The sequence below is a fragment of the Leiobunum rupestre genome, chromosome 11 (genome assembly GCF_980474605.1).
Source record: "Leiobunum rupestre chromosome 11, qqLeiRupe1.1.hap1, whole genome shotgun sequence".
NCBI lineage: Eukaryota > Metazoa > Arthropoda > Arachnida > Opiliones > Sclerosomatidae > Leiobunum > Leiobunum rupestre.
In genome coordinates this window covers 42023513-42045011 of record NC_143394.1, presented here as the reverse complement: position 1 = coordinate 42045011, position 21499 = coordinate 42023513, and the positions used below count along the sequence as shown (strand labels likewise).

General features: G+C 36.5%; 1 protein-coding gene and 2 long non-coding RNA genes across 3 annotated transcripts in view; 1 reads left to right on the top strand and 2 right to left on the bottom strand.

The window, feature by feature from the left end:
* The window catches only part of LOC149922877 (fatty acyl-CoA reductase 1-like), a 53640-nt gene that overhangs the window by 23884 nt on the left and 8257 nt on the right, over positions 1-21499 (bottom strand). Inside the window, exon 2 of the mRNA XM_090162978.1 lies at positions 3247-3390. Within this exon, the coding sequence (XP_090019104.1) occupies positions 3247-3339 (93 nt within the window). The 5' untranslated portion in view covers positions 3340-3390. The remainder of the gene's footprint in view (positions 1-3246; positions 3391-21499) is intronic.
* Positions 4052-4920, top strand: LOC149922879 (uncharacterized). Its single transcript, XR_016477406.1, has 3 exons — positions 4052-4498; positions 4566-4747; positions 4802-4920. It is a non-coding gene; the product is annotated as an uncharacterized LOC149922879 (long non-coding RNA).
* Positions 5367-6533, bottom strand: LOC149922878 (uncharacterized). The gene is made up of 3 exons (XR_016477360.1): positions 6244-6533; positions 5575-6180; positions 5367-5502 (listed from the first exon to the last, which is right to left on the bottom strand). It is a non-coding gene; the product is annotated as an uncharacterized LOC149922878 (long non-coding RNA).

The window sequence follows — 21499 nt, the reverse complement described above, 5'->3', positions numbered from 1 at the left end:
CCGTTAGCATTTATTTATGTCCAGTAATTAAGGCTATAAATTGGACCGGAATTGTTGATTTACCGGTCCCGGGCCAGCTTTCGACGGCCATTTGCACGGCAGTAGGTAATTAGTAACGGCTTCCCTTCCTCTGTCGTCGCCTCGTCGGGCCTGTCTGAGCAATTTGTTGGAATTTTCGGAAAGCGTAAGAGACTAGACATTCATGCTTTTTCGGTACAGAGCGAAAATTGTTTACAGGAAAACCAACATTTAGCGCGAAGCCCTTTAGAGGTTCGATTACAATGTTTTCTTTATATTAGATGACAGTGGCGTTGCTAAGATCTTCAATTGACCCCCCCCCCGCAGTGCCGTTTATAGGGGTCGGTTCCCCCCACTTTGTAATCAGTGCCGTGTATAGGGGAGAGCTGATATCTAGTCCATAGATCGATAGGAATTGAGGGGCCTTGCGAGAAGCAACGGGCTCGGCATTGCGGGGTCAGCGGGGGCCCTATATACGTCGCTGCTAGATTGCGCCTAAATTCAAACTTTTTACTGAAAGGGAATACTTCGAACACTATTACAAGCGATTTTAAAGTACTTTAAAATTTCTAGTTCTTAGCTCGTTGGTGCCATCTTAGATTAATAATAAAAGCTAACGCTTAGTGGATATTTCACTCTCGGTTTTCCGCGTCCACCAGACTTTGGGATTGCTTTCAGCGCCATCTGCCGATTTTCCGCGTTTTGGTGGGACAAGCTTTTTAAGGAGGGTGCACGTGTTTCTCCACGTGGTGGATTATTACCCTTTGTTATTCTCTCTTGTTTAGAAATTATTATTGTTTGTAGTTTTTAAGTAAGTACCGCGTATAATGGCGTATTATGGTTATTATTATTTACGTAAGTATTAATTATTTATGGTTTTAGATATGAGTTTCAGTGGCCGGAATCAACTTTCGGTGACATAGTGAAAACATTGAAAATTTTGGGTATAAACAATGTTTGACTCTTAACCTTTTATAACATTATTGTACGGCATTATACCGTTGAAATAATAAGTAATTATTAATAAGTAACGACTTAACTATTAATAGCTTACAATGATTCCACACGAAGCCGAAAACAGGATTCAAATTTCAAACTGCCGTTATTTAACTTATTTTTGAAATCTCACGCACGCGCCGCGAAGCTTGTCCCACTAAATTGTCTCCCCCCCCTCGCTACCCCACCGTCTTCTCCAAAGTTTGAGAGACGCCCGCGAATGCGTTGACGAAGGTACGTGTGAAATACATAGTGCTCGGAATTGTTTATTCATTATCCACAAATTTTCCGATTTATTTAAAAAACGTTGGTAAAAAGAATATCATTTTAACTTATTTAATTATGTTTTTTACGCAACCAAGCATTTATTTGAATAAAAGTGGTATTTATTTAAATAATTGTTTGTTTTATTTAAATAATAGGCTTATTCACTTTCGATTATCTAAACATTTTACAATTTGTATTCAACTTTTGGTTATTTAAATAAATATTATTTAAATATCGCCGAGCTTATTTTATTCATGGATAAAAATTAATCGAATGCCGGGCACTAGAAATATCCAGTAACGTTAGCTTTTATTATTCATCCAAGGTGTCAATTCAGGTATTAAAAAATTAATATACCTCTAATGGCGTTACCCTGTGAAAGGATCTTATCCCTTGAGAATATATACCGCGAATTGAATGTGCGTTGAGTGGGTAAGTTATCTCCTGGCTGTTTAGAGGGGTTTTCTATAGAGCTCTTCGGTTTCCCCTTTCCATTAAAACTTGCTGAAGTTAACGGTAATAGTAAATCTAGGGAGCTGTTAGCTCGTGTGGCTTGAAGGGCTTGCCACCACCCTCTTAAGCAATTTAACCTGGCCACGGGTAATTGGCTTCACAAGTCACTAGATGACTTAAGGCCCATTTTCATGCTCGCTGGTAGCGGATAAAAATCATCAAAATTCGCATCCGCCACTCGCAAGCGTGAAAATAAAGCTAAAATATCTGTTTGAAACAGATCGACGCGGAAAGTGAAAAAGTGAGTAGCGGAAGCGGATTTTGTCGATTTTTACCCAATACCAGCGATCATGAAAATGGGACTTTAGGCCTGTGTGGTATTAGCTTAGCTGTTTACTATCATTAAAATTATGTATTTCAAAAGGGTCGATAACTAGTCCAGTTAGGTTTGTAAGCCCCGGATATAACTCATACACGGAAACCAACATTTTAGGGGAGGGCTGACCGTTAGATCTATTAGCTTCATAATAGACGAGTAAAGAAATTGTTCACCAGTTTTTCTTTAATTTTCACGTGGAAAATATTTTGAAAAAGGGGGAAGAAAATGGGGGCTATCCTCGGAAGTTTGTTAAAAATATTTTAAATGGAAAACAGTTTTCTTTACTCGTTAATTCCTCGGCTTTATAATTAAGGGCCTTTACATCGAAATGATCGAATGACACCTATCGTTACAAGAAATGGAAACTGTATTGGAAAACTTTGAAACCAATTGCTGAACCAAGCCCTAGTATTTTATGGTGGTTATTAAAATCATAATATTATAAGCCGAAAAATCGTCCTCTACGAACGTAATTAGCGCCCCCATGTTTCTAAGCCATCCACCATAAATTCGGACGTACTTTATTTAAATGTTTTTAGCAAGCGTTCATCTGGATTTACTCTTAGATATTATCAGATTAGTTGATTTGGGTCAAAATGTAAAACAGCTAGTATAAATCACAAACTAATTTGAATTCATTGTAATCCATATACAGGGTGTTTAATAGGGTTTTGCAAAAAAATTAAGAAGTTGTAGGGGGTGAGTTGATAAGTATGCCTGTTTTTTCCCATTTTCCTAATTTTCCTACGATGAGTTAAAAGAGCGCCAGAGTGCTTCAAAGTGTGGCCTACTAGCCCCTGGGAGTGGGCTGCAACAACAACAAAACCAAGCAATAGGGAAATGCGAACATTAAGGTTTGGGTTCGTGTGATAGGTAAAAAAGGATTTTGTAAACAAATCGAGGCAACCAGTGTAAAATGTCAACTTAAACAGTATTTAAAGTCCCTGCTGCTTGGTTTTGCGCAAGATTATATATCTATTATACGTATAATACTGATATCTGTTCGGATAACTGGCTATAAGTTCAGAAACTCCCATCGAAAATGTCTTCAAGCCCTCGATCCAAATATATTTTATTATTCGAAGTTCTTTTCGCGTCTGTAAATTTATAGACGAAAAACAATGTCGACTTACTTTTCCCATGAATCCGGTGGCTCCGGTGATAAAAACGGAAACACCACGATAGAACTCCTTAATTTCACTCTCTTCGTAATTGTTATTTCCCATCTTTCTTTAAACAAACCAAATCCTCGAAATGCGTCCGATATTGATGGCAATCTAAAACAATTAGAACAAAACGTTTTTTTTTAAGTGGTACAAAGAGCGAATTTCGGCATTCGAGAACAAAACCGATTGAATGAAAGACGCGACTTTAGATAGCGTACCGCTCTTAACGGTGTCCAATTCGTAACTGAGGTAAGCAGGGTATGGCGACGGGATTAAAGTCCCATTCGAGAATAGTCGATCTGCTTTGCTAGATATACCCTCTGGGTTGGTGAGATGGCGTCGTATTGTGACGTCGATAGGGGTCAAAAATGACACTATTTTTCGCAACTCGACGCGAGTATAAATAAGACGTCGCGTGTCCCACGATACTTTATATTTTGTTTTTAAGGCGTTATTAGATTTTTCATAACTTTATAATAACATTCTTTATAATTTACGTTTAATGTTTAAACGAGATAATGACGCTTCCAGGAAAGGTTAGAAGGACGCGACGGTTATTCAAAAAGGAAATTTTGAGAGCCATTGTTTTTTTTATTTAAAGGAAATTGATGGGACTCGTAGCGGTTCAATCCTGTTACGAAATTTCACACTTTCGTATTTATGTAAAGACTGTAACGTGAAGGAGGCGTCTTTAATTACCTAAAAGTAATTATTTCAACATGATAAATTGTTGAATTGGAATACAATCTCAGGGGGCCTATTCTTGTCTTGGCGATACGCATGTCGTTATGGCGGAATCGATAAAATATCGCCATAACGACATCGACCGGCGAAAACCGTATTCTTGTCTCCAAAACTCACTTCGACATCGCCGTATCGCCAGCGAATTATAACGACAGGGCTGGGGATGTCGGAATCGCGTTTCTTTGTCGTTATGACGTCATTTTTCGCTTCGAATCGCGGTATTTTCAAAATGGCTGCTTTACAGCTCGCATGTTTTGAGTTTTGGCGTCTGTCAGAAATGGAAGAAACGAAGAGTTTTGGGTGGGAGAGAGTTCTAAGAGATAGATCAAAAGCTTTTGAACTTTCGGAAAATTAGTTTAGAAGTTTATTTCACCTAGATAAGTATTTAGTAATAGAGATTTGTGAGCATCTAAAAGCGACGTTAGAGTCAAACGCGTCTAACGTAAGAGTTACGGATCTCCCTGTAGATTCAAAGGTGAGCCATGAATTTAAGAATTAAAGTTCGTAATTATTAGCGTTTTAATAATTATATGGTTCATTAGGCGTTAGTGGCTGTTCGATTTTGTGCTTACCAGAAAGCAGCTAGTTGGCAAAGATTTGTTTCTTGATGTCAGTCAGGCCACGGTCAGTCGCTGTCTGCATCAAGAAACCGATGCAATAAATAGCATTTTAATGCCAAAATGGATAAAATTTCCACTGAGTAAAGGGAAGCCACAAAGTTGAGGTAATTATCAAATCTTCTCATAGCAGATAAATATTAATTTAACAATGCGTATAGATTTATGGAGAAGACCAGATTTCCCGGGGGCCATTGCTGCAATAGATTGTACGCACATTGCAAATGTTGCTCCAAATTCACAAGATTCAAATTATCGTGAACATTTGTACATTAACAGGAAAGAAAACCATTCCTTAAACGTGCAATTGGTAAGCTTTATTTTTATATATAAATAATATACATGTACATTCAAAAATTTACATAGTTTTTATAGCTTTGCGATTGTGATTTGGTAATTTTGAATGTCAAAGCCAAGTTTCCTGGGCGTACTCATGATGCCCACATATACAAGGCATCAATGGTTTCAAGATATCTTTGAAAAAAGTTACCTAGCAACCAAGAACTCTAGAGATCATTCCTAAGGTAAGTTTTGAGTATTAACTTCTCAATATAAAGGTAGGTATGAGGGTGTATAGGTAACAGAAAAACAACTATTTTTCTTTTCAAAACTTTATTAGTGAAATTGTAAAAGATTCTTCAAAATAAAAAATTTGAATTTTTCACTTACTTTGTTTTAAAACTAAGCATATGAAACTCAAATAGTTTTTACAATACAAATTCTCCTTTGAGAACTAGCTATATGGCACCAAGTTTCCAACTGATCTTCCATTATCTTAGTTTGCTTATCAAGATTTGAATTTATTTTCTCAAGAAATTGTTGAGCCCTCGCATATGACCCTGTTGCCTTTGTTGGTTGCGACCTTTAAACGGTTTAAGCCAAATTATCTTTTCCAAATTTTAAATATTTTTAAAGTAAATGATTTTCTACTTACCTCGTGCAGCTGGAGAAATATTTTTACCTTGGGAGTGATTAGAACCAAAGAATATAAAGCCCCAGGAATGGAAGGATTGATATTATTGGCCGCGTGTTTTGGCCGAGCTAGAAACTTCCGGCAAAGCAAATCAGAGTAACTGGAAATGGTTACCGCAACCAGGTCTCTCTTTGAAAAGAAGAGGTGCAAAAGTTCCACTAGACGGAGCTACACCTTCCATTCCTGGGGCTTTATATTCATCGTTAGAACTCACAGACGCTACTGGTAAACTATGATTAAATCTTGGAGATCTGCAGGAATGGGAGCCAGTGGGAGAAGAATGGGCGATAGTGACTGAATATGGAGGAGCCATTGAAGAAGCTGCGGGACGTTGATCTAAAGTAGCCAATGCCGCATCCATTTTCTTCAATTATCTGTTGTTAAAATCAAGAAATGTTAGCATGAAATGTATTCATGAAAGAATACTTACCCCAAAACCAGCTTCTGGTACTTCGTAGTGGCCAAATGTACCCCCTAGGCCGCTCAATAAACGAGAGCTGCCCAACATTTGCTCGACCTTCCTCAGTTGTCTTAGTTCTAGTTTGGGAAGTTCCAGTCAGCCAAACTCTGGAACATTTATGCATAAGTAATAGAAGTAACAGTATTTCTATTCCAAAAAAATTACTGCACCTCCAGTACGGTCCACCACAAGCATTAAGCCTTTGGACAAGACTAATGCACATCGCGGTGTACTGTACGCCTCGTTTGTACAGTTTGCATCAAACTTACGGCTAACGAAACGTTCATTAGCCTCCATGTATTCTAAAATTAAAACCTTTAGATTTCCGCAGAATTTTGTGGCGCGACTCAATGTTATTTTAAAAAAAACTACCAAAGAAGAACAAAAATGACAACTGCGAAAACGTAAACAAACGCAAAAATATTACAGCAGCCGACAGAAATAAATAAGTGCGATTCGTATTGGACGATTAGAGGGGCACGTCACCGGATGTTGACGTCACAACTCGCCTGGCGGTATTTTCGTTTTTACGACATTTCTTATAGCGACAGGGGGACAAGAATAAGGTTCCAAGCGAATGTCGTTATCTCGAATGTCGGTATGGCGAAGTGATAAGGCGGAATCGTTATGTCGTAACCGAGACAAGAATAGGCCCCCTGGGTCGTTGTCGCCCCCACCTCCATATGCACGCATCCTCATACATGCAACTTGACATTTTTAGCGGTGCTTACGCTCGTTTGTTACCGAGATAATTATAGTAATCATTAAAATTGACAGGGTCTTTCTTAAAGACCGCGATGGAGTCCCTTTAAATTTATATTCCCTTTCAATTGCTACTCCGCGCTTCGATGAAGACGTTGAAAAAACTAATTTTTCGAAACGTCGTTACGTGATTTGTTAACACTTCCTATCTACAGGAGCGAATTACAGTCACTAATTTTCCTGATAAGAATATGAACGATTATTACGAGGAAAGGTACACACGAAAATAAAAATAATTCCTAATTTAACTTTAAACAAAGGGATTCAGTCGGGAATAATGGAAAAACAAATAGCCTGTTAAAATAAGTTCTTGATTAGATTAAGATCGTATTTCTTTTATTTACTCTTAGGGAGGAGATTGACCATGATCAGATGATTTTTAGCATAGATCCTAATCCCCCTCAGGCTCAAAAAGGAAGCTCATTCCTCCCTAAAAAATAAGATCAGTCCGGTATATCATTGGTTCCTACCCTCGTTCCTCCCTAACAAGGAGACTACCCGAGGTGTTACCCACCGATTTTGTTCAAACTCGGGGGATAAGTAGACCTTCATGTAACTTGAAAAATCCTAAAGGGATTTTATTCAATGGGCAACATAAAATTGAAATTTTCCCATTGAAAATAACATGGGATTTTGACCTATTCCAACATTTTACCAAATTGAAAAAATAAAATAAAATACCAAAATAATAAAAATTGACGAAAAAAATAAAATTGATCACATTTTTGATTAATTTTTTAATTTTTTTTCACAGGGAAATCGGTCAAAATCCCTTGTTATTTTCAATGGGAAAATTTCAATTTTATGTTGTCTCCTTGTAAGTGTAAATAAATTCCTAATAAATATACTCAAAAATATAAATATATGAATGTCTATAAATGTAAATAAAATGTTACGTAGTTAAATTATTATTCAATTTATAATGTTTTTTAAATCATTCAGAATTGGTCAGCGAAGTTAGTAACAGGAAACAACATCAAATTATTAAAGACTCATTGAATGATCAGCGTTAAGAAATTCGATGAGAACTGTCACCACCCTAAAATTGGTTAAAAACCATTTAAATGGATAGAGGACGTCCGAAAATGGTTATACAAAAAATTTCATGTTAATATTTCCAGTATTTGATTATAAGCAACGAAATTTCGTGTTTTATCCCCCCCCCCCAACTCGAGAATCTCAGAACCGCTTGGTGGAACCTACCCGCAGCGCCATCTAGTAACCGAAATATTTTTTCCCGGTTTTATCGTTTTTCGGTCGGAACTGTCGTCTGCTACTACATTCTCCTGGGCTTTTTAACCTAGTTATATTTGTAGGTTTTAGTTAATCGTGTTTTTAATACGCCTTACACGCCGCCCTTTCTCAAAATTTTGCCGCTTCATTCTTTTGGCGCTGCACGTAGGTTCAACCGCGATTTCTGAAATTTTTGAAGCCGTTTGATGTAGGTTGCGGAAAAAGTAGCGTAACTTTTTAAATACTTTTCCAATAACTATAAAATTTCAGGGACATAATTATTAATATATTTTATATCTTTCTGTAAAAAAACCTCGTAAATTTTGGTTTTGGTGACAGTTTTCCTTTAAGGAACTGGCAGAGTATCCAGTATCAGGTTACGTTGATTACAAATTTCAAAGAACTTTCACAAACGAAGCGAGTCTTCTTAATAGTCCATTTTAAATCCTGATTCAAAAATGTGTCATTATTTCGACGAAGTAAGCGTCAGTTTTCATGACAACACCAAGCCCTCTCGCGGCGTATGTGTGAACGAAGTATATACCGCCTTTACGTTACACACAGCGCCAAGTTTGCTCGCGGCGTATGTGTGAACGAAGTATATACCGCCTTTACGTTACGCACAGCGCCAAGTTTGCTCGCGGCGTATGTGTGAACGAAGTATATACCGCCTTTACGTTACACACAGCGCCAAGTTTGCTCGCGGCGTATGTGTGAACGAAGTATATACCGCCTTTACGTTACACACAGCGCCAAATTTGCTCGCGGCGTATGTGTGAACGAAGTATATACCGCCTTTACGTTACACACAGCGCCAAGTTTGCTCGCGGCGTATGTGTGAACGAAGTATATACCGCCTTTACGTTACACACAGCGCCAAGTTTGCTCGCGGCGTATGTGTGAACGAAGTATATACCGCCTTTACGTTACACACAGCGCCAAGTTTGCTCGCGGCGTATGTGTGAACGAAGTATATACCGCCTTTAGGTTACACACAGCGCCAAGTTTGCTCGCGGCGTATGTGTGAACGAAGTTAATACGGCCTTTACGTTACACACAGTGCCAAGTTTGCTCGCGGCGTATGTGTGAACGAAGTATATACGGCCTTTACGTTACACACAGTGCCAAGTTTGCTCGCGGCGTATGTGTGAACGAAGTATATACCGCCTTTACGTTACACACAGCGCCAAATTTGCTCGCGGCGTATGTGTGAACGAAGTATACACGGACTTTACGTTACATACAGTGCCAAGTTTGCTCGTGGCGTATGTGTGAACGTAGTATATACGGCCTTTACGTTACACACAGTGCCAAGTTTGCTCGTGGCGTATGTGTGAACGAAGTATATACGGCCTTTACGTTACACACAGCGCCAAATTTGCTCGTGGCGTATGTGTGAACGAAGTATATACGGCCTTTACGTTACACACAGTGCCAAGTTTGCTCGTGGCGTATGTGTGAACGAAGTATATACGGACTTTACGTTACACACAGTGCCAAGTTTGCTCGCGGCGTATGTGTGAACGAAGTATATACCGCCTTTACGTTACACACAGCGCAAAGTTTGCTCGCGGCGTATGTGTGAACGAAGTATATACCGCCTTTACGGTACACACAGCGCCAAGTTTGCTCGTGGCGTATGGGTGAACGAAGTATATACCGCCTTTACGTTACACACAGCGCCAAGTTTGCTCGTGGCGTATGTGTGAACGAAGTATATACCGCCTTTACGTTACACACAGCGCCAAGTTTGCTCGCGGCGTATGTGTGAACGAAGTATATACCGCCTTTACGTTACACACAGCGCCAAGTTTGCTCGCGGCGTATGTGTGAACGAAGTATATACCGCCTTTACGTTACACACAGCGCCAAATTTGCTCGCGGCGTATGTGTGAACGAAGTATATACCGCCTTTACGTTACACACAGCGCCAAGTTTGCTCGCGGCGTATGTGTGAACGAAGTTAATACGGCCTTTACGTTACACACAGTGCCAAGTTTGCTCGCGGCGTATGTGTGAACGAAGTATATACGGCCTTTACGTTACACACAGTGCCAAGTTTGCTCGCGGCGTATGTGTGAACGAAGTATATACCGCCTTTACGTTACACACAGCGCCAAATTTGCTCGCGGCGTATGTGTGAACGAAGTATACACGGACTTTACGTTACATACAGTGCCAAGTTTGCTCGTGGCGTATGTGTGAACGAAGTATATACGGCCTTTACGTTACACACAGTGCCAAGTTTGCTCGTGGCGTATGTGTAAACGAAGTATATACGGCCTTTACGTTACACACAGCGCCAAATTTGCTCGTGGCGTATGTGTGAACGAAGTATATACGGCCTTTACGTTACACACAGTGCCAAGTTTGCTCGTGGCGTATGTGTGAACGAAGTATATACGGACTTTACGTTACACACAGTGCCAAGTTTGCTCGCGGCGTATGTGTGAACGAAGTATATACCGCCTTTACGTTACACACAGCGCCAAGTTTGCTCGCGGCGTATGTTTGAACAAAGTGTATACGGCCTTTACGTTACACACAGTGCCAAGTTTGCTCGCGGCGTATGTGTGAACGAAGTATACACGGACTTTACGTTACACACAGCGCCAAGTTTGCTCGCGGCGTATGTGTGAACGGAGTATATACCGCCTTTACGTTACACACAGTGCCAAGTTTTCTCGCGGCGTATGTGTGAACGAAGTATATACGGACTTTACGTTACACACAGCGCCAAGTTTGCTCGCGGCGTATGTGTGAACGAAGTATATACGGACTTTACGTTACACACAGCGCCAAGTTTGCTCGCGGCGTATGTGTGAACTTCACAATCAGGTGTATAATATTTATACGAGGTTTATGAAAGGCCTTTTAGGTTTTTAGGTTTGTAAAAATGGTCTCAACACATTCATTATCTCCTTAGTATAAATAAATTGATTAATTCTTGGTTAAAATACTTGAAGACTAACGACTTTCCTTATAGTAGTGGAGAAAAATTAAAATGTTTTTAAGCCATTTTTAAACGTTGCCTAACGCGACGTATATCAGTACCCTGTTAATAGGAATATTTCTAATATCTCAGAACTGTCAAATTAGATAAAATACGTTTTAATAAATTGGATAGAACCACGCTTGAAAAGAAACCTAAGTTATTCTTCGGGTAATCGCTTAAGGCAGCCTCGCGGGGGTAAGCGCGCAAATTTTGGCGAAATTGTCGTCAACTTTCCTCGTTTTCAGTAGATTTATCCTTTTATCAAGCCTCCATTTATACCGAGACAAATCACGAACAATATATATATTCACTAGTGGATTTACTCTGGCGTGAAATACTAGCTTAAGCTAAGAGATAAGTTCGCAGTACGATGCTTTAGCCGGACATCTTCTAGCTCGAAATATGCCCACTTTGAAGCGCGATTATAGTTAATTGGTAAGACAGCAAAATATTCAGTTTGTCGGAAAAGCCGAAGCTTAAAATATTATAATACGAAATATATTTTATTAAATCCATGCGTCAATGGAATGTATAATTTAATAGAAATTGCATTCGCTATCATCGAATTTTAAATTTAAATTTACGGAATAAAATACTTCCAAAACTAATTTAAGGTTTCGCAAAAAGGTTGGTAAAAATGGCGGCTGTGACAGCGTTAATATATTATATTTATATATTATATAATATTATTATTATATGTTATATAACATTATTATTATATGTTATATAATATTATTATATTATGTTTTATAATATTATTATTATATATGATATAATATTATTATTATATGTTATATAATATTATTATTATATATGATATAATATTATGATTATATGTTATACAATATTATTATTATATATAATAATAATTTATAATATTATATAATAAATTTTAGAAAATATACATATAATTAATCATATTTTATATTCATCTATGACATGAAATAGAGTGTTTTCCGGAAAATATTCCGTATTTTTTATAAAATAAAATAGGTTTTCATTCCATAATTAGCCTAACATTGTTCGAAAATTTAAATTTCGCGGGATATTCGCTTCATTTTGTCGAATCCAAAAGTAACACTAAACCTCTAGACTAGTCTAAAATAAAAACCCTCAAAAAGAAATATATGTTTATTTCTTTATTTTTCCGATTTGCGAAAATGTTTCCTCATTTAATTTTTCGGGAAAATTAAAAACTCTAAAATGAAATGAAGTTGTTTATTTAAAGTGCACGATAACAGTACAGAGAGTACCTACTACAGTACAACATTATATATTATTACATACAACAAGTTGGCAAGCCAAAATATACCTCTCCTCGGAAGAGTTTTTAATTTTCAGTGAAGCGTAACTGTATCCGTGTTTCTGCGGTAGAATGCTCACCTGTCCTGCAAGAGGGCTCGGGTTCGAATCCCGGCCGATTAAAAAATTATACTACACCCAATGACAAAAAGAGGCGCTTTTGGAAAAACCTTTTCCCTGATTCTAAGAAACTGGGTACGCAGTGATTACCCTTTGCCCCGAAAATGCGAACGCGTTCGCAGGCCTGACAGACAGACCCACCCACAGACAGACAGACAGACACGGTGGTTGTATAACCCCTCCTAGGGTACAAAGTCCCCTGCTACTTAAACGTACATTCTACGCGTTGATTGCTACATGTTTTAAGACAGAATAAGAATTAGTTAATTAACAGTTGGATTGAGCATTTAATATAATAGGTATTAGGTAAAATTTAGTACATTTGAAAGTGTACACGATATTGTGTAATTTTTTCATTGTACAAGTTGCAGGTAATGTTTGTGAAGTATTTTGGTTTGGTACATTATAATTGAGTGAATTTGTTATTTCTGATAGCTGGAAAAATCGAATGGTTTTATGTAAATAGATTAACTCTCGTTTAGTTATTGCCTACATGCTCAAGCTTCCCAGTAAGTCGTATTAGTCCAAGAACCCATGACAAAATAAGCATGTGATAAGCTACACGGTGGGTCCAGGTATTTTTTAATTAGGTTAGTGATTTGTAACAAAGAACTGTTTGTCTTACGGGTCAAAGTGGGGGCTTTCCTGAAATACTAACCACGTGACGTCACTTCCGGTGACCTTGAAAATTGATATGACCCGATATTGGTATCATTCGATTGGTCCAAAGATTAAAAAACTAATTTCGAGCCCCTCCCAAATTTACATGTTTAAGACAAAATTACTTTTTTTAGTGTTATACGCCGTTTGGTTCAGATTTGAAGGTTAATTTAGCGATATTTGGTAAGAGCACGTTGAGACCAATCGAATGATACCAATATCGGGTCATATCATTTTCAAGGTCATCGGAAGTGACGTCACGTGGTTCGTATTTCCGGAAAGCCCCCCCCCCCCTTTGACCCGCAAGACAAACAGTTCTTTGTTACAAATCACTAACCTAATTAAAAAATACCTGGACCCATCGTGTAGCTTATCACATGCTTATTTTGTCATGGGCTCTTGGACTATATGGTTCCTTGCTCAGAAATCAGGTAAATATAATAATGAAACATATGCCTTCGAAACCTCGAGGCCGTTTTCAATGGGAGCCATTTCATCCGTTTAACCGAGAAAGCGATTATTGTTCATTGGTAAAACAGCAAAATTGCAAATCAGCCGTATGCAATGTATTTCATTCAATCCGTACGTCAATGGAATGAATAATTTAAAAGAAAATTAATTATCTATCATCGAATTTTAAATTTAATTTCTAAAGATAAAGTGCATGACTAGGAAAAAACGTTTAAAGAAATTAAAATAATTAAAATATGTCGTCGTTTAACTTATCATTACAAAATGTTCTTGTATAAACTTTTAAATAATTTCACTTGTTAAAAATGTAAATATAAATATTCCCAAAGTGAATACACGCAGTAATAATCTTTTCTACGTTAAAGGAGAACTGTAACCAAAACCAAAATTTACGAGGTTTTTTAACAGAAAGATATAAAATATATTAATAATTATGTCCCTGAAATTTTATAGTTATTGGAAAAGTATTTAAAAAGTTACGCTACTTTTTCCGCAACCTACATCAAACGGCTTCAAAAATTTCAGAAATCGCGGTTGAACCTACGTGCAGCGCCAAAAGAATGATGCGGCAAAATTTTGAGAAAGGGCGGCGTGTAAGGCGTATTAAAAACACGATTAACTAAAACCTACCAATATAACTAGGTTAAAAAGCCAAGGAGAATGTAGTAGCAGACGACAGTTCCGACCGAAAAACGATAAAACCGGGGAAAATATTTCGTTTACTAGATGGCGCTGCGGGTAGGTTCCACCAAGCGGTTCTGAGATTCTCGAGTCGGGGGGGGGGGGACAAAACCCGAAATTTCGTTGCTTATAATCAAATACTGGAAATATTAACATGAAATTTTTTGTATAACCATTTTCGGACGTCCTCTATCCATTTAAATGGTTTTTAACCAATTTTATGGTGGTGACAGTTCTCCTTTAAGAAAGTAACAAACCTTAATCCTATTCTACGTTTTCAACGAACGTTTAATGAGATAAATAACAATACCAAATTAGAGATAAATATTTCCAATGGCAACTTAAATGCTTTTAGAAATTTAGAAATAGTTTTCTTTAAAAGCTTAGTACAAATTCAGAAAATTAAAGGCGGTACAGAACAAAACTTTACTCTAAATACGGGGAAAACCAGTGTAAAAATCTTTTTAAAGCCTCAAATTTATAATTTTTCTGTATAAATGTAAGTATTAAATTTTATTTCATATTTTATAAATCGTAAATTGTAAAATGGTAACGATCAACTGTTAAATTGTTATTTGCAAATTATAATATAAAGATGAAAAACTGTATATATATATATATACAGGGTGGGTAAAAAGGGTAGACAGAGCGAGCGATTATGGGTTCCTGGGATTATTTTAAGACGAAAATGTTCTATGACAATTTTTCGATTTAGGCCTCCGTTTCGGAGTTACGAAGCGATTCATGTGGGGATGGCCCCTTAATTTGGCATCATTTTTAACTTAACTCTTCTAACTTATCATTTTTAAATACCTAATACACGTAAAATTAGCCATTTCATTCCTATCTTTTAGCACGTGAACAAATTAAAAAACCCTTCGACGTGAGAAGCGCGTGAATTTTTTATGAATGGAAAGAATTTTCCTTTTGAAATCGAATGTTTGTGGCGCGTGCTCGCTCTCGAATATTTTTTTTTGCGCGCCGCACAGTGGGGCAAACTAAGCCCAAACCTGGCCAAAAGTCAAAAAAATAAATCGCACGTATGAATTTTATTTTAATTTATAATATTTGTTTATAAACCACCGCACACTTTACCAGTGTTTGATTTTTTACTGCAAAATTTTATTATCCACCAGGCTCCTTAGAAGTAGTAGAATTTTTTTAGAAATTTTAAGTAGGAGTTTTGGCATAGTTTTTGGTATACATTCAGGCTTGATTTAAAAGGTAAAGATATTTTTTTGCAGACTTTAGTTTTGGAAATATCAATACCAAGTAGATATCGATATTTTCGAGTTATGAAACTATTATACAAAGCCGCGTAATTCAAAAACTATTATACAAAGCCGCGTAATTCAAATAGTGTTAATTCTGGAAAACGACGTTAAAGGTCTTAAACTAATATATTCCTTTTAGAATTAATGTGACTTTTAGTTATGAATTCAGGTAGATTAAGTTACAATTTTTGATTTAAGTTCATGAATGTTCATTATTTATCACAATATCGATTAAAAATTTTGCCAAAATTTGCCTATTTTCTATTTTTTGTACAGATTTTCAAAATATATATGAAATTAAAAAGGGTGTCCAATTTAAAAATGATCCATGGCGATAACATCAAAATCGTTTCCTGTGCTAATTTAAATTTTTATGGCACTTAACACGTGTTGGGGGACAATTAAAAATGATAACATCGATGACCTTGAACCGTTTCTTCAAGGTCATTGAAACATTATCTCGAGTACCATTAGATTTAGAAACTAACTTGATGACCAACTTGTTTTTCGGCTTCCAATTGATCAAATGAATTCGGACCAACATTATTTAGACATGAAATATGATGAGGAACAACTTTCTAATTGGAACGAAGTTTCTAAATCTAACGATTCTCGAGATGATTTTTCAATGACCTTGAAGACTTGGTTCAAGGTCATCGATGTTATCATTTTTAATTCTCCCCCAACACGTGTTAAGTGTCACAAAAATTTGAAATTAGTACAGGAAACGGTTTTTGAGATATTAATTTTGACCAGGTTTGGGCTCAGTTTGCCCCACTGTGCGCCGTCACCAAACAGTTCAATTAAAGATCCTATTACGAAATTAATTATCATTTATTTATTTATTTATATTATATAATAATTATAAGACATTATACATATAATCATAAGTAACATAATAACAATAAGTATGACACTTCCTATGGCTTTAATGCTAATTTTCTAACCGAACCTTTTTTCATTGTTTCAAAGGAATAACATTAACAAATACTACTAAAAGTTCGCTATGTAAAAACTACAGGTGGAAATTATAAGCTTTCCCAGAAATTTACGACGTTAGTGTAACCAGAAATATAGCACCGGCTCGAGGCATTTGTCAATGGGCGCAAATTGTCACGACATCACGGTCCATAATTTACGCATAACGGTGTTAAATATAAAAATTATTTTTCCTGATGATATTTAGTTATTTATAAACAATATTTTAATCATTTTAATCTGTAATAGTTCTAGAAAGCAAATATTTGATGTGTTCCCATTCTCCCATCGCTTTTTGAAAAGGCAGTTAGAGCCTTCGAAGGTACATATTTCAAGCGAATACTACTCAATATCGTTAGCTGCATACTTCTCTCGTAAAATATATATTATAAACTTCTGGTGAAACGCAAAAAGATTTTCGCCTTTTTCTTCGGGTTAGGTACATTTGTTCGAATTTCAATCGTCCGAACGGTGGAACAAACGTTCGAATCTCATTCGTCCGAACCGCCGAAATAACAAATGTTTCAATTTTTCGAATTGGACAACTTGTTTGTTTCATTCGTCCGAATCGGTAGCATCACTTGTCCGAATTTTGTCGCTAAATTAGTATTTCTTATTGCTGTTTTTTTTTTGGTCCGGATTTTTATTATAATGTCTAATCATTTTATCCTATTATGTCCATTTTTCCTTTGGCCGATATAGTAAGTGGGAATTGCGTTGAATGTTGTGGATATTTTAGGTTAGGTTAGGTTAGGTTAGGTTCACGTTAATGTTACTATTTTCTTATATTAACAAAATTAAAATAAAAACAACCAATTCCTAATGTTCAAAAAAACGGACAAACGATTATTCGAACAAATGAAATTCGCCAGTAAAGTTAACATAAATTGAACGACTAAATCACCAACAAAAGTTGTGATAAATGTTTCGGGCAAATGAAATACGTTTTCGGACATACGGTCCTATTTTCCGGCATTCGGACAAATGATCATTCGGACATTTGTACCACAGTTCGGACGAATGAAATTTGAACTAATGTACCCAAATCTATTCTTCGCAGATGAGGCTTATGAAACCAAGATATTGAATCAAAGTTAGTTTTTTATACCGAAATATTCTTGACAAATAAACTTTGGTTTACTAAACCTGGTTTTACAAGCATGGTCTGAAAAGGCTTTAATGCTCTTTGCGGAAAAATTCTCGAAAATGTTGTAATTTAAACCAACAAATAAGATTCATTCATATTTGTACCTACTTCCAATCGGGAACAAAACATTTGACACCAAAACTCCGCAAATGGGTTGAGTTTTACCAATAGTTTACGGTGTGGCGTAAATAAATAAACTTATATAATGGGAAAATTGTTCATTAAACCTCGCTTCGCTTCGGAATAGGGTCGGTCGGACACGTCTTATAATAATTTATGGAATAATCGAATAAGGTCTTACGTACGAAAAACGATTCCTCGAAATCGTAGCCAGAGTTCCGGGCACTCGCACTATCGTCGATTGAAAGTATAATAAAATTATCAAATACTAAAATCCTATCCTCTAGAGTGAGCGGGCTAACGGATGATATTTACGACTAAACCTTCCTGTTTTCTAGAATACAGCCTAAATATCGTTCTGTGGCAAAGCCTAATTTCAAGACCTCACGTGTCAGATGTCGCTCGAGGACAGACGGAAGCGATTTGGTTTACTTTCCAAAATAAAGCGCTCCGGGAATCGTTAGAAGGGGGACGTCAATTGAGCCCCCTCTTTTGAGTGAGAAAGGATTGAAACGAGGCGTGACTCAGGACGCAAAAAACCGCGCTCGTATTTTCCAAACGATCCCTTCGCTAGCTCAGACGCGAAGTCTAGGCTGGTCTGGAAAACAAGTTGGATACCGGTATAAATATTGGAGAAATCACGCGAGAGTCGCGTTTCTTGGGGACGTATGTAGGCCAACGTTAAACAATCTTCTCGTAAATTGATAATTGAGAATAGAAAATAATACTAGAATGTCAGGCGTAAGAAATGTTTTAAGCGTATGTATAAATTTCAAGATATTGTTTGAGAGTAAAGCGTTACAACGCCACGGGAAATATTGAACAGTGTTGCTAAAAGTCAACTTTTACTCCAATTAACAACCGGTAAGGCGATTTGGGTTTAAGATATTAGGGCTTAAAGGGAATATAACCTAAAGTGTTTCACTATAAACCAATTCACATATTACATATACAGAGAAATAAACATTTAGAAACCACTATCGAGTATAAAATTTTAATTTCGTATTTCTACACTAGATGAGGCTATGAGAGTGGATATTTTGGCGCCAAATTTGAAAAACAAAATTTTTATTATTATATTTATTATTTAATTATAATAATTTAAGTACTATTTCAAGCTGAAAGTTTATATAAAATATCTTAGAAAATATATTTATACAAAATTTCAGCTTTTAAATAACCACAATTTAAATTTTAAGACTTTCGCGGGTTTTATCATTTTCGATATTTCTGATTGTGAACTGATGGCGCCATCAAGTAACAAGTAGATTATTAAAAATTTACACACAATGGCGGTACCCCTGTAAAAGGGTCTTCTTCCTTCTTATATGCGTATTGGTGTAAATGGTTTGTTGCTGAGGTAAACAATACAATTGACGTAGTCTTTATATTAACTTTAACGAACCTGTTTGGATTACGTGCAAAATTTCCAAGTATATTGTTTCTTAAAATACCCTCTTCAGATGAAAGTAATTAAAGTAAACCTTGTTTAGTATAACATCACGAACAGATTTAGTTTACTGGGAAAGTAGTTGTCTACCCACCAGGTCCACTAAGCTTCTATCTCTGTATAGCTCCGCAAACCCGTCACCAGGTTCCAAACCTAGAATTGGTATGGCCACACCGAGGGGTCGGACATTCAAAGAAATCCCGTACACTTTCCAAGAAATCCGTAATCCAACCTGTATTTCTTGAAAACCCGGAGACTTTTTAAAAATCTCGAAATCCGGCAAAATATCCAGAAATCCGACGCGAAATCTCGAAATCCAGCAAGAAATCCTGAAATCCGACAATAAATCGAGAAATTGCAAAGTCACGAAATCCAGCAAGATAATCAGAAATAAGACGCGAAATCCAGCAAGAAATCCAGAAATCCGACAAAAAATTGCAAAATAGCGAAATCCGTCGAGATATCCAGAAATCCGACATGAACATCCGAAATAGAGCAAAAAATCCCGAAATCCGATGGGAAATCCTGAAATCAAGCATGAAATCCCGGATTTCAAAATCCCGTACACATTTTTGGTGAATGTCCGAGCCCTCGGACCACACCCGCGAACACTCGGTCTGCACGAGCGCAGTAACTGACGGGCCATCTACTATCAGAAAAGATAAATGCTTTTTATTTAATTTCCTTTCCTCACGTTTCTACAAAACCTAAAAACTGCTGCCGAGGCCGGCACAATCAATACTAAAGTTGCGCTATTCATTATAGAAGCCGAACGAATTATTACCCTGTTAAATATTTTAAACTGAATATTTCTATTTCAAAATAGTACTCGTTTTAGCATTTAATATATTAGAATTGGATAAGAGTCGAAAAGGAATTAGAGGCATGTTATTCTATAAAATTATCATGGTAATCGTCGTATACCTGAGACACAATCGGGACTAAACGTACGGATATCTGGGCATGGTATTTACAGACTGAGTAAAAACCGAGAAACCTTATTAAAATCTGTATTTAGACCCGTTTAAATAAACAGGAACTGCTACCTAGACCTGACCACGGCCAACTTAGATCCACTGCTACTCGCACAAGAAGGCCCCCCAGCTTTATTTTCCTCCCATGTTAACGACCGTATGAGGAAAAGCCGATTTACGCGGGAAAATTCCGCTTGGCGCGCTAGGAACCGGGACAACCCTTCTAATGTTATCCTACGGGGAAAATTTTTCGAAACAGTCCCACTTTTAGGAACCTTTTCCCTTATCTTTGCAATATTGTTCAACGCTGAGATTTTAATATGATTTGAAGTAAGGTTTTAGCTTTATTTTAAGACTATGTTTGGAAATTTTCCGATCTTTGGTTCGCGTACAATCTTCTTTTAAAATCGACCAAACTTTTAAGGCGAGGAATTGACTCCGTATCGAAAATAAGCCTCGGCGTCATCTTGCGCGCCTGATTGAAAACTAAACATAAATTCAAACTCTGTATTAAATTTTAAAAACTTGTCTTATATTAAATTTCATAGTTTTACAAATTGAATCTAATTTATTGTAACAAATTTCACGTGAAATCTAAAATTGTTTTAGATAAAATTTAAAGTTTCAAAACTTTTCGACTAACTGGTTTGTATTGTAGGTGTTTAACTTTTTCAAATTTTTGAGAAATATTGTGTATCAAATGGTCCAGAAGAGGAGGAACTAAGCGATTCATAATGGTTTTATCCAATTTCTCAGTGTGTTGTTGATTGTTACAATCACAAATTAATACAAAACACTGTATTAGCTTAGGTTGTATCAGAGACAGCAAACTTTAACCATTTGAAATAATGTTTTGAACAGTTTAATAATAATAAAACGTAAAAATTTAAGTAATAAAATATTAACTTAAGTAAAAAATAGAACCCAAGTTGTATTATCAGATAATCTGAGATATTTTATTTTGTGTTCTTAGCTTTACATTTTTTAATCTCGCGCCGTGCAAGATAACGCCGAGGCTTATTTTCGATACGGAGTCAATTCCTCGCCTTAAAATTTTGGTCGATTTTAAAAGAAGATTGTACGCCAACCAAAGATCGGAAAATTACAAACATAGGCTTAAAATAAAGCTAAAACCTTACTTCAAATCATATTAAAATCTCATCGTTGAACAATATTGTAAAGATAAGGGAAAAGGTTCCTAAAAGTGGGACTGTTTCGAAAAATTTTCCCCGTAGGATAACATTAGAAGGGTTGTCCCG